Below are 13292 nucleotides of genomic sequence, written 5' to 3'. Positions count from 1 at the left end.
TTGTTCCTTTAACATACTTTTATATACTTGGAAAGCCTTAAGCAACTAGTTTTCTTTCATGAACAAAATAACCACAATTATTTTTATCTTTCCCTAACATCTTATTTACTAATCTTTAGACCTATTCTTACTGGGGCAACCCATATTACTTTCAAAACATACAATAAGGGCTTCCCTGGTGGTGCAGTGGTTGAGAATCTGCCTGCCAATGCAGGGGACACGGGTTCGAGCCCTGGTCTGGGATGATCCCACGTGCCGCGGAGCAGCTGGGCCCATGAGCCACAATTACTGAGCCTGCGCGTCTGGAGCCTGTGCTCTGCAACAAGAGAGGGCGCGATAGTGAGAGGCCCGCGCACCGTGATGAGGAGTGGCCCCCGCTTGCCGCAACTGGAGAAAGCCCTCGCCCAGAAACGAAGACCCAACGCAGCCAAAAATAAATAAATAAATAAATCTTAAAAAAAAAAACAAAACATACAATAACAGTTTGGTACTTTAACACGAGTTTTACAAGTTCCCAGGATTTAGATTATATCATGATTCATTCAAACACTTAACAGTTTTATTTGTAAGTGGCAATGTTGTATCTTGGAATCAATTATTCAAAACAATATTCTTTCTAGGTACTGTGGTAACTGATCTCATATAGCTTACATTCTAGTGGGAAAAAATAAACAATAAACCAATAAACAAATAAACAAGATGTCGGACTGAAGTGTTGTGAGAAAAATAAAATAGGGGTAGAGAGGGCTTTTGTGAGGAGGTATCATCTGATTTGAAACCTCTAGGAAGGTAACAGCCCTGCAAAGATAATGTTCCAAGCAATTTTTGGCTAAGGTAGGTTTAACTAATTATTCTGATATACACATATATATACACACACATATATATATATATATATATGTATGTGTATCTCCTTCTGAATTATATGACCTTTCACTGCTCCCTACTGAATCTTATTGTTCTTATTTTGAAGACAAATTCTATCTTTTAAAAGCTTTTCATTACCTCCTTAACTGGTATATCCCATAAAGTTTAAGAAGCATGCCTTCTAATTTAGACAAGTATTTCTTAATAATATTAGCCAATTATTTAGTTTAGGATGTGCTTTTGCCAAATTACATTTAACAATGGGTGAAAAATAACAATATTTGAAAAAAAAAAAAAAGTCTTCATGTTACTGGATAGGCCTAAATGAATTTTCCAGAAAATAATACTTTGGTGATGCTTTCTTTGCAGGCAAAATAGGCTGAAAGCAAACTGGCAGAGTATGACCCATTCAGATGAAGCTGAAGGGAGGGTGGAAGGTTGAGTGAATCACTGATGGGTTGGTCTAATAGCAGTGAAAGTGCCCAAAAGAGAAGTAGAGATTGATAGATAGGTCGTGTATGTGGGATGAAGAAGCAAATCAACTGGCAAGGTTGGAGAAAACCTTCTACACCACACTAACTCTTTGAGACATGCTGCCACCACATGGGCAACAGACAATTTTGAAGTATGGGAAGATTTTAGTTGTGATTATTAGTTAAAATTAACAATTGCAGAATTAAAAAATTACTTTCATTTTATGAAATCAGCATTTTCGTCTAGTCTTTGACATTAAAAAACAAGCAGGGATTTTTGGGGCCAGATCTGTTTAGAATTCTGCCCTACTTTTTAACCCTCTGGTTCCTTATCTGTAAAACAGGTATAAGAATACCATCCTACAGAGTTGTTTGGTCTAAGGATTAGTGATAACAGATGCGAAGCATCTAGCCTAGTACCTGCTACACAGCAGGTATTCAATAAATAGCCTTTAAAAATTATTATTCCGCAGTATGATCTTCCAAATATCACTAAAACCCGACTATCACTTTTTAAATTACATAAATGTACCTATTAAGAAATGTATCTGCATTGTGTTTTAATGGTAGGAAAAACTCACAAATAACTTAGGGGAGAAACCAATTCTATCAAAATAAGTCAAATATGTGAAACGTTACTGCAGGAAATAAGCACAAATTGTTCAGCAGGTAAGAAAGCTCTTAAAATCTTTAGTTAAGTCTAGATTATTATAAAAGAATCTTATTCAGGCTTTACTCATTCACAATTTTGACATGAGTCAGGGTGAAATGTAACTTTGTACCATTCAAGAGAAAAAAGACTTTTAAACTAATGAAAGACTAGGACTTCCTTTCTTTAAGAGGAAAAAAGCTTAGAAGTTTGTAAGGCTCCATTTTTTTTAAAAAATTCTATTTCATTTTTTAATACAGCAGGTTCTTATTATCTATTTTATACATATTAGTGCATATATGTCAATCCCAATCTCCCAATTCATCCCACCACCACCCCCCACCCCACCCCACCCTGCTTTCCCCCCGTGGTGTCCATACATTTGTTCTCTACATCTGTGTCTCTATTTCTGCCTTGCACACTGGTTCATCTGTACCATTTTTCTAGATTCCACATATATGCGTTAATATACAATATTTGTTTTTCTCTTTCTGACTTATTTCACTCTGTATGACAGACTCTGGGTCCATCCACCTCACTACAAATGACCCAATTTTGTTCCTTTTTATGGCTGAGTAATATTCCATTGTATATATGCACCACATCTTCTTTATCTATTCTTCTGTCCACAGGCATTAGGTTGCTCCCATGACCTGGCTATTGTAAACAGTGCTGCAATGAACACTGGGGAGTAAGGCTCCATTTTCGAAATATAACTGCAATAGAATAACTAGTGCGGATGGTGATGCGATATGCTACAAAGGAATTATTCTTATGCAAAGACAAACCCTCCTTAATTAATAGTGCAAGTTTCAGTTACTTTGGTTAAAGCTACACGAACGGTTAAGATTTTATTTCTTAAAAATAAATAGAAGCAGACCTTATTTCCTTGTTATTCTAAGTTGATATTCTGAAAGACATTTGCGAGAGAATAAAAAAGCCAATTAAGGATCTTTCAAATAAAGACTAAGCCCTTAAGAAAACTGGCTACGATATTTCCACTAAATTCCTTATTCTGCTGCTGTTTATGAAGCCGAAGTCAGAAAAATGGCCAAATCCAGTCCAATCAACAGAATTTTCAAGCTGAAAGAATCCCAGAGATAACCTAATAGCTTTCCACATACAGAAGAGGAAACAGGCTCAAGAGTGCCTTATCAGAGTATCAGATCAGCAGAGACAAGGCCTGTGAATCTCAATTCCCAAGCTGAGACTCCTCTAGAAAGTATTCTGCACCATCTGAACCAATCTTGAGGCCACCTTTCATTAAGGGAATGCAGGTAGCAGTAGGGAGCTCAGCTGTCGCAACCGCTATGCTATTCCTGGGCTTGCAGCCTGCCCTGGAACTGGAAGCTAGATCAGTAATATTAGACAGTGAAAGCCTGATTTACACTAGAACCAAAGACCTACCGAGGCTTCCTTCTTCTGTGCCTTTTCTTCCGGCCCAAGACTCCTATGCATTTCACAAGGGATGCAGCACAGTGAGCTGCAGGGGAGGGAGTAATGAGGAAAACTGTCTAACCGTGATTAAAACATACACATATTGGTCTCTGGAGTGAAGGACGTTAAAATAAATTCTGACCCTCTCCTGGAGTTACTGTTTGGGCAAGTTTACAAAACCACGCAGAGCTGCCACCACCAAGTCAAGTTTTCAGTACACACAATCCAGTGACTGAGTCTTATTCTGGCTACTACAGGTACAGGCTAGGTCCAAGCGCACAAGCTTTGAAACCATCATCCAAGTTTTCAAACAAGAATGAGTAAGAAAACAACTGCTGCTAATACAACATACAAACATTAACATATGCCCAACAAACAGTATTTTAGATCATTAGCTTATTTGCCAAAAGCCTGTTCCCTGGTAAATAATAGTTACTGTTGTTATACCTAAACTAGTTATACATGTCACAACTTGCGCCTCAAAGAGAACATTCTATAGTGTTTCAAGAATAAAAACCTGCTTTATTTGGCACGCAACAGTGAAGAGATCTTGCAACATTTGAAGAGGTAGTCAAACAGAGCAGTTCAGTGCAAGAGACCACAAAATCTGATCACCAACCAAACCAGAGTTAATCTCTCAGTTCCTGTAGATTAGAAGACAATATTAACTCACTCTTTCTGCTTGTTGACTTTTGAATCCCTTTATTTGCGTATTGGAAGAACAAGTACCTCGGTGAGAACTCTACGCCCAGACAGTTTAATTATTTATCAAGTTTACTATGGGCAAGTATCGATCATGCTTTTGTGAAGAGTTAGGTTCTCAAATTAAAAACAAACAATAAAAACCCCTCTTCACACAGCATGGCTGCATTTTCCCTTAGTAACAAGGTTCGGTGGACCCACCACGGTCCAGCTGCTGCTTTGTCTCCTCGACGTGAGGCGTTAACTATTGTCCAACTCGAAGATGAGAGGGGTCAAAGACTGGGGTGTGAACCAGAGGAACTCGCTAGAATCCTTCAAGGGTCGCCGTGTCACCCTCACCTTGACTCTGGGCGGTTTGTGGGAACCAATTCCTTTCTTGCCGCCGCTCTCTGGCTGGAGTTTCCCGGGGTCACGGACCTTACCCACCGGGGCCCTCCACCCACGGCCGGGCTCCTGCAGGGGAGCGGCTGTTCCCCGGCTGACTTCGGGGGCAAAGGTAGGGGGCCCTCCGTGCTTCCGGACCGGTTCCCGGAGGGCGGAGCCCACCCGAGCCTCAGGCAGGACGCCACCCAGACAGGAGGCGCGAGGCTCGGGCTCCGAGCCAGCGACCAGCCGGGCACCGCCGTTCGCCCCGCGCGGCCTCACCTGCCGCTCCCCGGAAACCCGGGCGCCGCCCCGCCCTCCCCGCGTGCTCGAAGTCCGGGTCCCGGGCCCCACACAGCAATGGCGCAACCGGAAACTGGCCCCTCGACTTCCTCAGGCCGGATCCAGGCAAGGGCCGGCCTGTGGGCGGGTCGGGAGAGCTGCGGCTTCCGCCTTTCTGCTTCCGGCTTGAAGGTTAGCTGGGAGTGGGGGGGTCTGAGGACCCACCGTCTCGGGCGCGATGTAGGGGAGGCCGGTGGTGGTCGCAGCCGCAGTTTTGCCCCCGTGCCCAGCGGAGGCGGCCAGGGCGCCGACGGCCCGAGGTGTGACGGGGACGACCCCTGATTCCCGGGGGCCGCCCGTTGTGCGAGCCCCGCCGGGCCCGCGCTTGCCGAGGCGGAGGGTCTGGGGAGCGTGGCCCCAGGGGCGGGCGGCCGGGGGCGGTGAGGAAGGGTGAGCGAGGAAAACACAAGGAAGGAGGGAAAGTGCGGATGGCTGTGAGGTGCCATTAGCTGCAGCTTTAGGCGCCGCGCGGGTCCGGTCCGGAGATCAAGAGCGGCCGATCCTTCTCGTAAGGAAGAAAAGAAATATTCCTTAAAGTGTGGGAGGCGCGTGCGCTTGGGGTCCGAAATTGAGGTGCATGGGAGGTGTGTGTCCTGTGGACGGTAACTCCTTTCTCTGTGTTAATGGCTAAAACGCGGCCATAACCGGGTCCTTCACTTCCGCTTTACTCTTTATTGCAAAGTTCTTTTGCTCATCTCTCAATCTTGCATTAGTTAATTCATTACTGGGCTGGAGAAGCTGAAGAAACAGATGGATATCTGTAGAGCCTAGGCTCGACTGTGTGGGTGGGAGCCTACGAATGGGGGGGGAGACTAGGATATTTAACGATATCTTAGGCACTTTAATGTGTCTTCAGTTGAAAATATGAAGAAGTTGTGATAGGATATAATTAAAACCAGTCATGGTAGTTTTATGTAGGTGATGGGATTGTGGGTGATATATATTTTGTTTTGCTTATCTCTGGGTTTTCTATAAGGAACACAAACTGTATAATAGGGAGACAAAAAAAAAACCTTTTAAGAGTAAAGCGGTGTTTGATTTTGCGATTGTATACCTAACCCTATAAACAAATAATTGACTTTTTTAGTATAAAAAGTTCAAGATCTGGGAATGGATATGCTGTAACATATCAGTGAGCTAACTTATATGTTAGTGAACTTCGTAAATAATTTTATTGTTGAAGTAAGTCATTTAGTAAAATATTTGATCTCCAGTAACTAGGATTTTCTTACAGGGCATTTACCATTGTGTAATTATTTCTTTCTTAAAATTAGAAAGCAATAGATATTAAATGTATTTAATGTGCCAGGCGATTTTATATGTCATTTATAGGTTGCATATAGAGAATTTAGAAATTTTCCATTTAAAATTGTATTATAAGTCCTTAAAGTTGACTTTTAACGTTTTTCTTTTATCTATTCTTTTCAACCCAACCAGTATATAGAATTTAAGCATTCTCTCAGAAGTGTATGGTAGAGCTAAAGAAGACAACCAACCAAGGGTCATCTGAAATTGTGATTGGCAAATAATCCCAGGACAAAGTTAGAGATCACTACTCAAGCATAAGGTAGATGATTTTTTAAATCCCAGCTGAAATTTTAAGTGACTGTATATACACCCATTCCTACCCAGGTATTCTAATTCTCCACTTTGAATAGAGATCGACACAAACATGAAGGTTGAAAAGCCTCTGGGGCAAAATAGAAAATGTCACTCAAATCCACAACATCCTCATTTGCCAGATGGCCCTCCCTTACCAACTCAAAATGGAACAAAATGCATGGCACCTGTAATGGTTAATTTTCTCATCTATTAAAGTTGTTCTCATTTACTAAATTATGTCCTCAAATAGGAGTCCTCAAAAGCCGAAAGAAGGCATAAAATAGCATGTCACCTTTTGCTTATATCTCTTTGCATATGAATGGATATTATGGTTCCCTTACCCTCTCGTTTCATTCCTGGAAACAGGCATCCATTACCTCCCTTTCTCCAGGCATTTCACATATTCTGTAGCTTTCAAATAGCAAATTTGATGATTGTACTCTTGTTAATTAGCACTTAATAGTACTAAGGCTATGTAAAAAAATGACATATGGGATTCAGCTGTTTCCTGGAATGAGCACATAAAACTCAAAATTCTTTTAAAACTCTGCTGCTAAATAAAGTTTGTCTTGAATATAGGAGGCATATGAGAATGCCTAGTCCTTATGACAGATTACACATGGTTTTTCCTTTTATCTTCTATACCTTCACATCTTTTAAGTGTCACTCTTCTGGTTGTCCTAGGTGAATTATTTTTTCTTACTAGAAGTATTAGTCCTTATTAAAATAGTACTAATTAGTACTTTTTAAAAACAACGAACTAAACTACTGAGTGATAATGGAATTCTGAGTTAACTGATTTTTGGGGTACCTTTTTCAAAATTTGATTAACCACATAGTCTTTTCTCTTGTTGTCTCTCCCCCCACCCCCTGCTTTCCTAAGGCCTCTACAAAGATGTTTGATATAAAGGCTTGGGCTGAGTATGTTGTGGAATGGGCTGCAAAGGACCCATATGGCTTCCTTACAACAGTTATTCTGGCCCTAACTCCATTGTTTCTAGCAAGTGCTGTACTGTCTTGGAAATTGGCCAAGATGATCGAGGCCAGGGAAAAGGAGCAAAAGAAGAAACAAAAACGTCAAGAAAATATTGCAAAAGCTAAACGACTAAAAAAGGATTGAAGGAATGAACAGGCTCTGCACCCAGAGGAAAATCGTCTGGAAAATTATGCAGCTTTGGAAGGACCCATTAAGGTTTCTTTTCAGATCTTATGACAGTATTATTTAGTAAACGAAGTCTGAGCATGTGGAAGAATCATGTTAGTTCTCACCTGTACTATAGCAACTTTTAGGCTTCGGTGTAGAAGTCTGTTGACAGTTACTGTAAATTAGCATTTACTATGCTACAGATTCTTTATAACTGACTTAGTCATTTGCCTTTTTGCAGCGTATGTACTAAAGTGAAAACATCCTGTGGAGAAAAATGGCTTTAGATTATGGACTCTATTCAAATAATGGCTTAAAATGGGGTCCTGTTCTGGACAAAGGAGATTAAGAATGTAAAAATCAGAATTGTCCTGAGGTGAAAACCATGCTTTGGCTTAAAAGAGATACAGTGTACTAATCACATCTTTTATCATTATTACTTATTTCTTGAAATAGAATCATTTCTGGCTTCCTCAAAGCAAAGTATTATTATTCAACGAGTACTTCTATTTTCTGTATTTTTCTCATTTTAGCTTTTGAGATACTGGTAATTACCAGACATTCTGCATTTTTAAAAATCTAATTTTATAAAGAATTCTCTTATTATCTTGACTATGTAGAATACCACTTACTGGATATAACAATTTTTGTACTTATGAACACTGCCACTTTCTTAGAGGTGACTTGAGTAGAGGAACACTATGATTTAAAGCTTGGAGTAAAAATGCCAAACCTTGTAGTACCTTGGAACCAGTTAATTCTCACTTGTGCTATAAGTAGAAATGTGAAGTAGTTACAATGTCTTATAAAATAATTTGCTGATTATATAATACCACTTTTGTTTTTCATTCCATTCTTTTAATTCATGTGGTAGTGATGTCCTTTACTTTTTTGATCAAACAGGTTCATGGTGAAAATTAAAATTCAAATTTCTTTTAAGGAACTTTTAAAGAGTAACAGTTAAGTCATATTTCATAAATGGTAAAGAAAGGCTTAACAGTTGGAAAAATTTTGTTTAGCATAGTATTAGTTGGGTGAAAAAGGTGTAAATCATGTCAAAATTAGAATGTGTTATAGTTAGAAATAAAGGGCTGAAGGATATTTCCTTCAGTTAAGTAGTATAACTGGAACTTTTTACTCTTTAACATGGCTTTTATAAATGCATGGTTAATAATTTTATTTGTTGTCAGTAATTAATAGCTTATTAATGTTTTCCTCACCCCTGATAATGAATCTTAAATTACAAAAAAATTGTCTAAAAGCTTTAACTTAAAAAAATGAAACTAGATATTGAAATAAATTTGATACGTTTTTATAAAGAGGTCCTGGGCTTTGGTTTTTTTTGTGGGGGGAGGAGTAATAATTCAAGTTAAATATGTTACAGAAGTTAGACTTTTCAGAGGGTTACAAATTTCATTTATAGATAAGCATGCAGTTGACTCCTGAACACCACCCTGGGCTTTGTTTTTTTTTGTGGGGGTTAGGAGCATGAGTCCTCCCTTGCAGTCGAAAATTCCTGTATAATTTATAGTGGGCCCTCCCTATACGTTGTTCCTTCCTATATGCAGGTCCTCCATATATGCAGTTCCGAGGTCCCTCTGTACCCACAGTTCTTCATCCGTGGATTCAACCAACCCTGGATCATGTAGTATTGTAGTATTTACCACTAAAAACATCTGTGTGTAAGTGACCCCACACAGTTCGAACCCATGTTGTTCAAGGGTCAACTGTACTTATAAAAGTTGAGAGCAATGTTTCTCAAATATGAGAACCTAAGGACCTCTGAGAATGTTTATGGACTGGTTTGAACAATACTTGTTACTGTTGTTTTAGGTTGTCAGTTCCTACTTGGTGCCAGTGTGATCAACACATTGCAGCTCCAAGCACTGAAATAATTCAGTGTTTAATTACAAATTAGTTATTCAGGCGATCTAGGATATGCTTTTTATATTGTCATTGAAATTTAAACAAAACTTACAGTTATCCACTAAAGCTATGGTTTCATTGTTCATTGTGACAATTTAAAGGTATTTAACTAAAATAGGTTTTTTTATAGTCCCTGTTAGTCTTAATACAATTTTGTATTTGTTTGACATAGGCCATTTATTGTTTCTTCAGCTTTTCCCAAAATTTATGGAGCCTTTTTATACATTTGAGATCAACAAGGTTTTATAATATGTGTCTATATGTTTGTGTGTGTTGGGGGGTGGTGTAAATTAGACTATAGAGCTTCCTCAATTTAAAATGGATTACATCCTGATAAACCCACTGCAAGCTGAAAATAATTTACTGAATAATGTACTGAAAGTGAAAAACAGAATGGTTGTGTGGGTATCGGTTGTTTACTTGTGATTGCATGGCTGACTGAGAGCTGTGGCTCCCTGCCACTGCCCAGCATCACAAGTGTCCTACTGCACACTGCTAGCCTGAGAAAAGATTAAAACTCAAAGAACATTTCTGTTGAATGTGAATGTGTATCGTAAAGTTGAAAAATTAAGTTGGGGACTGTGTATTATGAGGTTTGAGAGTCTTCAGAAAAATCAATCTTTTATTGTAACATACTGTTAACGGTTACAAGAATCCCATTTACTGTTACCCAGAATAATTCTTTTAAAAACTGCCTACCTATTATGTTGTTTCTGAAGTTCTTAGAACTAATATAATCAATTACCATTTTATGGCTGGTTTTGAAGGAAAAACAAACAAGCTGCCTATAACAAACATTTTACCACCAAAAAGTTTGTGCATCAGAATTTGATCCATAGTTTATTTACCATGTGGTAAACTTCAGCATGGTGTTACTGTATCAGATGTGCAAGGGGATTTTAAACCTATTTCCTGAAATTACAGTGAGCAAACTGGAAATAAGCTTCGGATGCTGCGAGCTAGAAACCCAATGTTGAGAACCACTATAACGAACAGCTCACAGCTCTTCACCCATCGTGAGGGGCACTTTATACCTCATCTGGTTTTAAGTTAGAGGAAGTCTGATACCTATTTAGGAATGATTGCTTTCAGGTTTGCAACTGATTATAGTATCACTCTGATTTACTTCATATCTGTAATATATAAGGACAAATTCTGTATTTCTCAAACATTAAAGGGGATTCCGTGTTCAAATACCAAAAGTTTGGGAAACACAAGATAAGACAATTCATTTCTGCATGATTTCTTGGAGTCTTTTAACCTTCTTTGACTATCATAGACTCTCTTTTCTTTTCCCCCGAAGAACACAAATAGTTTGAGAAAGCCTAGTCTAAATGAATTCAGGTTACATTTTAGATAGTGTGGTTAATGAGATAGCATTAAAAAAGTCAATATGATGGTATTGGGTCAAGGCTGATGAAATTAGGAAGTAAATGAGAGCCAGAAATCTGTTAGTAAAAATGGAATGCAAAAGGATAACATAATGGGGAAAAATTTATTTCCTCCATTTTTTTTAATTTTTAACTTCAGATATCCAAGGCATAGCTAATAGGCTAGATTTATATGGTTAAACCCAAAAGGCAATGCATGTATACCTGAGCAGTTTGTATAATAAGGCCTTTGGGGAAAAAAAATGCTATATGCATGTATAGCAGAGGCATAGGAAGTCAGGAAGGATTTATCTGAGAGTACTTAAGGTATGTATGACACTTTAATTATTATTTTTTTAAATCAATTTATTTTTGGCTGTGTTGGGTCTTTGTTGCTGTGCGTGGGCTCTCTAGTTTCGGTGAGCGGGGGCTACTCTTAGTTGCGGTGCGCGGGCTTCTTATTGTCGTGGCTTCTCTTGTTGCGGAGCATGGGCTCTAGGCTCGCAGGCTTCAGTAGGTGTGGCACGTGGGCTCAGTAGTTGTGGCACGCGGGCTCTAGGGCTCAGGCTCAGTAGTTGTGGTGCGTGGGCTTAGTTGCTCCGCAGCATGTGAGATCTTCCCGGACCAGGGCTCGAACCCGTGTCCCTTGCATTGGCAGGCAGATTTTTAACCACTGCACCACCAGGGAAGCCCCACTTTAATTATTTTAAAATGAACATTTTAACTTTTGAAATTAAAAAAACTGCATGGGTTTTGGAGTCTGTCTTGAAAAGATGAAGAAAAACATTTTCATTAAAAAAAAAAAACAACTTGTAAATTCCCCAAATATAACTATTTAAAATATGAAATATGGTGGACAAGTGAATATTTTATGTGAAACTTTGATTCTGCTTTACATGTGTCTGGCTTAAAAGCCACATATAAAAACAAGATTGTTTAGAAAGGCAATCTTAATTAGGCCAAGATTATAGTTCAGTTTTTATGTAGGACTAAATGTTCTCAACTCTGTTCTGATACCACCTAACAGTGTAACCAGTCATCCTAAAAATGTTAGTCTTGAGGAAAGGAGTGTGGATGGATTACTACAAAGTTTATTCCCACCTCTCAAAATCACTTTGAAAGTACATACTTTACTAATAATGGGTGGGCCAGTATCATCTTCTTATATAACGTAACTGTTGGCTAAGATTTTCTTTTATGTAAAACAGGTATTTTGAAATGAAAACCATAAAAATTAAAATTAATGTAAATTCTGTCATACATTAAGATATTTATAAACAGCCTACACGACAAGCTTTTGTAAAATATGTATATAGAATACAGTTAATAAGCTGATAGGAATTTGGTAGTAGAAACATTCTATTCTAGCATGTTAGAATTTACGGTTTTTCCTGTAACCTGGGGTTCAAGAACATCTTACTTTACAGTCAATTATACAACAAATTTTATCTCTTTTTATATTGCCTAATAGCTAGTTCCTTTTTTGCCTCTTTGGTAAAATGTAATACTACTTTGTAATAATGTAAAGAGACAGAATGATTAACTTGATATTAACAGGGCTGCTGGAACGTTAATATTACCACCTAGGGGCTTTTTTTTGTCATTTCATAAGTATTATGGTGATTACATTTGATTACTTGTTTTAGTATAACATTTTATAAAGTTGTATTTTTCTGTAGTTTATTTCCTAAGCAATTAAAAATTTTACCTTCTAATATTAAGTAAAAATCTCAGTCCATATTTATTGAGTAGTTGCTACAATGTCAAACACTGTTAGAAGGCCTCTATATTAGAATTAGAACTCTGTTAGCAACAAAAACTTGGTTGTGCACTTCAGAAAATGTATGACACTTTTATATATAATTTGTTTTAATGTTGTCATCTGTCTATAATTTTCTCCAATATAGAAATCACTGTAATCTCCACTATCAGTGGAATCACGTTCTGAGAACTCTGCCCTATTTTCTATTTCTTCCAAGTAATTTTTAATCTCACAGAACTACGATTACCATTTCTCTGTTTACCATCTTTTCAGACTTTTGTGATAGATTGTCTACTTCCATTGGTCCTAATTCCTTCTTTAAAACTCCATCCTCAATCCCACCATAAAATAGCTTTTGTCCCATCTACTCATCAATATCATAGGGTTTTTTTCATTTATCAAATAAATTTTCTTGGCCTCCACTTGCTTTATCCTGGCCTCCACGTGTTTTATCCAAGTTCATGTTTTTGATTAGTCCTTTAGAATCTTACAGAGTGCCTCTACAGAAATAGCAGTCTTCTCCTTTTATATTTGATCAGTTAGGACAGTTCAATATTTACCCTTATCATTTTCTACCAAGATATACTTTGGGTGGTTTCTAAATGATCGTAAGGATCTAAAATGTACTGAGCATTTACAGCTACAAGATACTTCT

The 13292-nt window shown here is 38.3% G+C and overlaps 1 protein-coding gene and 1 long non-coding RNA gene across 5 annotated transcripts in view; one reads left to right on the top strand and one right to left on the bottom strand.

Annotated features, from left to right (window-relative positions):
- LOC118893055 overlaps nucleotides 1–4552 on the bottom strand; it is a 118501-nt gene extending 113949 nt beyond the window's left edge. The window contains exon 1 of the long non-coding RNA XR_005019402.1: nucleotides 4468–4552. This is a non-coding gene — a long non-coding RNA (uncharacterized LOC118893055). The remainder of the gene's footprint in view (nucleotides 1–4467) is intronic.
- A 336-nt stretch (nucleotides 4553–4888) lies between these two features.
- Nucleotides 4889–11293, top strand: SMIM15 (small integral membrane protein 15). Of its 4 annotated transcripts, none has more exons than XR_005019401.1 (3): nucleotides 4889–4965; nucleotides 6271–6400; nucleotides 7319–11293. XR_005019401.1 is itself a non-coding variant. In XM_036848201.1 (3 exons), the coding sequence occupies exon 3, from the start codon at nucleotides 7331–7333 to the stop codon at nucleotides 7553–7555; it is 225 nt and encodes a 74-aa protein (XP_036704096.1). In that variant the 5' UTR covers nucleotides 4964–5093; nucleotides 6271–6400; nucleotides 7319–7330; the 3' UTR covers nucleotides 7556–11293. The 4 variants fall into 4 exon arrangements, 3 of the variants coding, with proteins under 3 accessions (XP_036704096.1, XP_036704098.1, XP_036704095.1); XM_036848201.1 differs by having other exon boundaries at nucleotides 4964–5093; XM_036848203.1 differs by lacking the exon at nucleotides 4889–4965 and adding an exon at nucleotides 4972–5341.
- Nucleotides 11294–13292: the final 1999 nt, after the last annotated feature.

This window comes from Balaenoptera musculus, chromosome 3 (genome assembly GCF_009873245.2).
Source record: "Balaenoptera musculus isolate JJ_BM4_2016_0621 chromosome 3, mBalMus1.pri.v3, whole genome shotgun sequence".
NCBI classification, from domain to species: Eukaryota; Metazoa; Chordata; class Mammalia; order Artiodactyla; family Balaenopteridae; genus Balaenoptera; species Balaenoptera musculus.
Note: the sequence above shows the minus strand (reverse complement) of the source record. Positions and strands in the feature narration are given on the sequence as shown.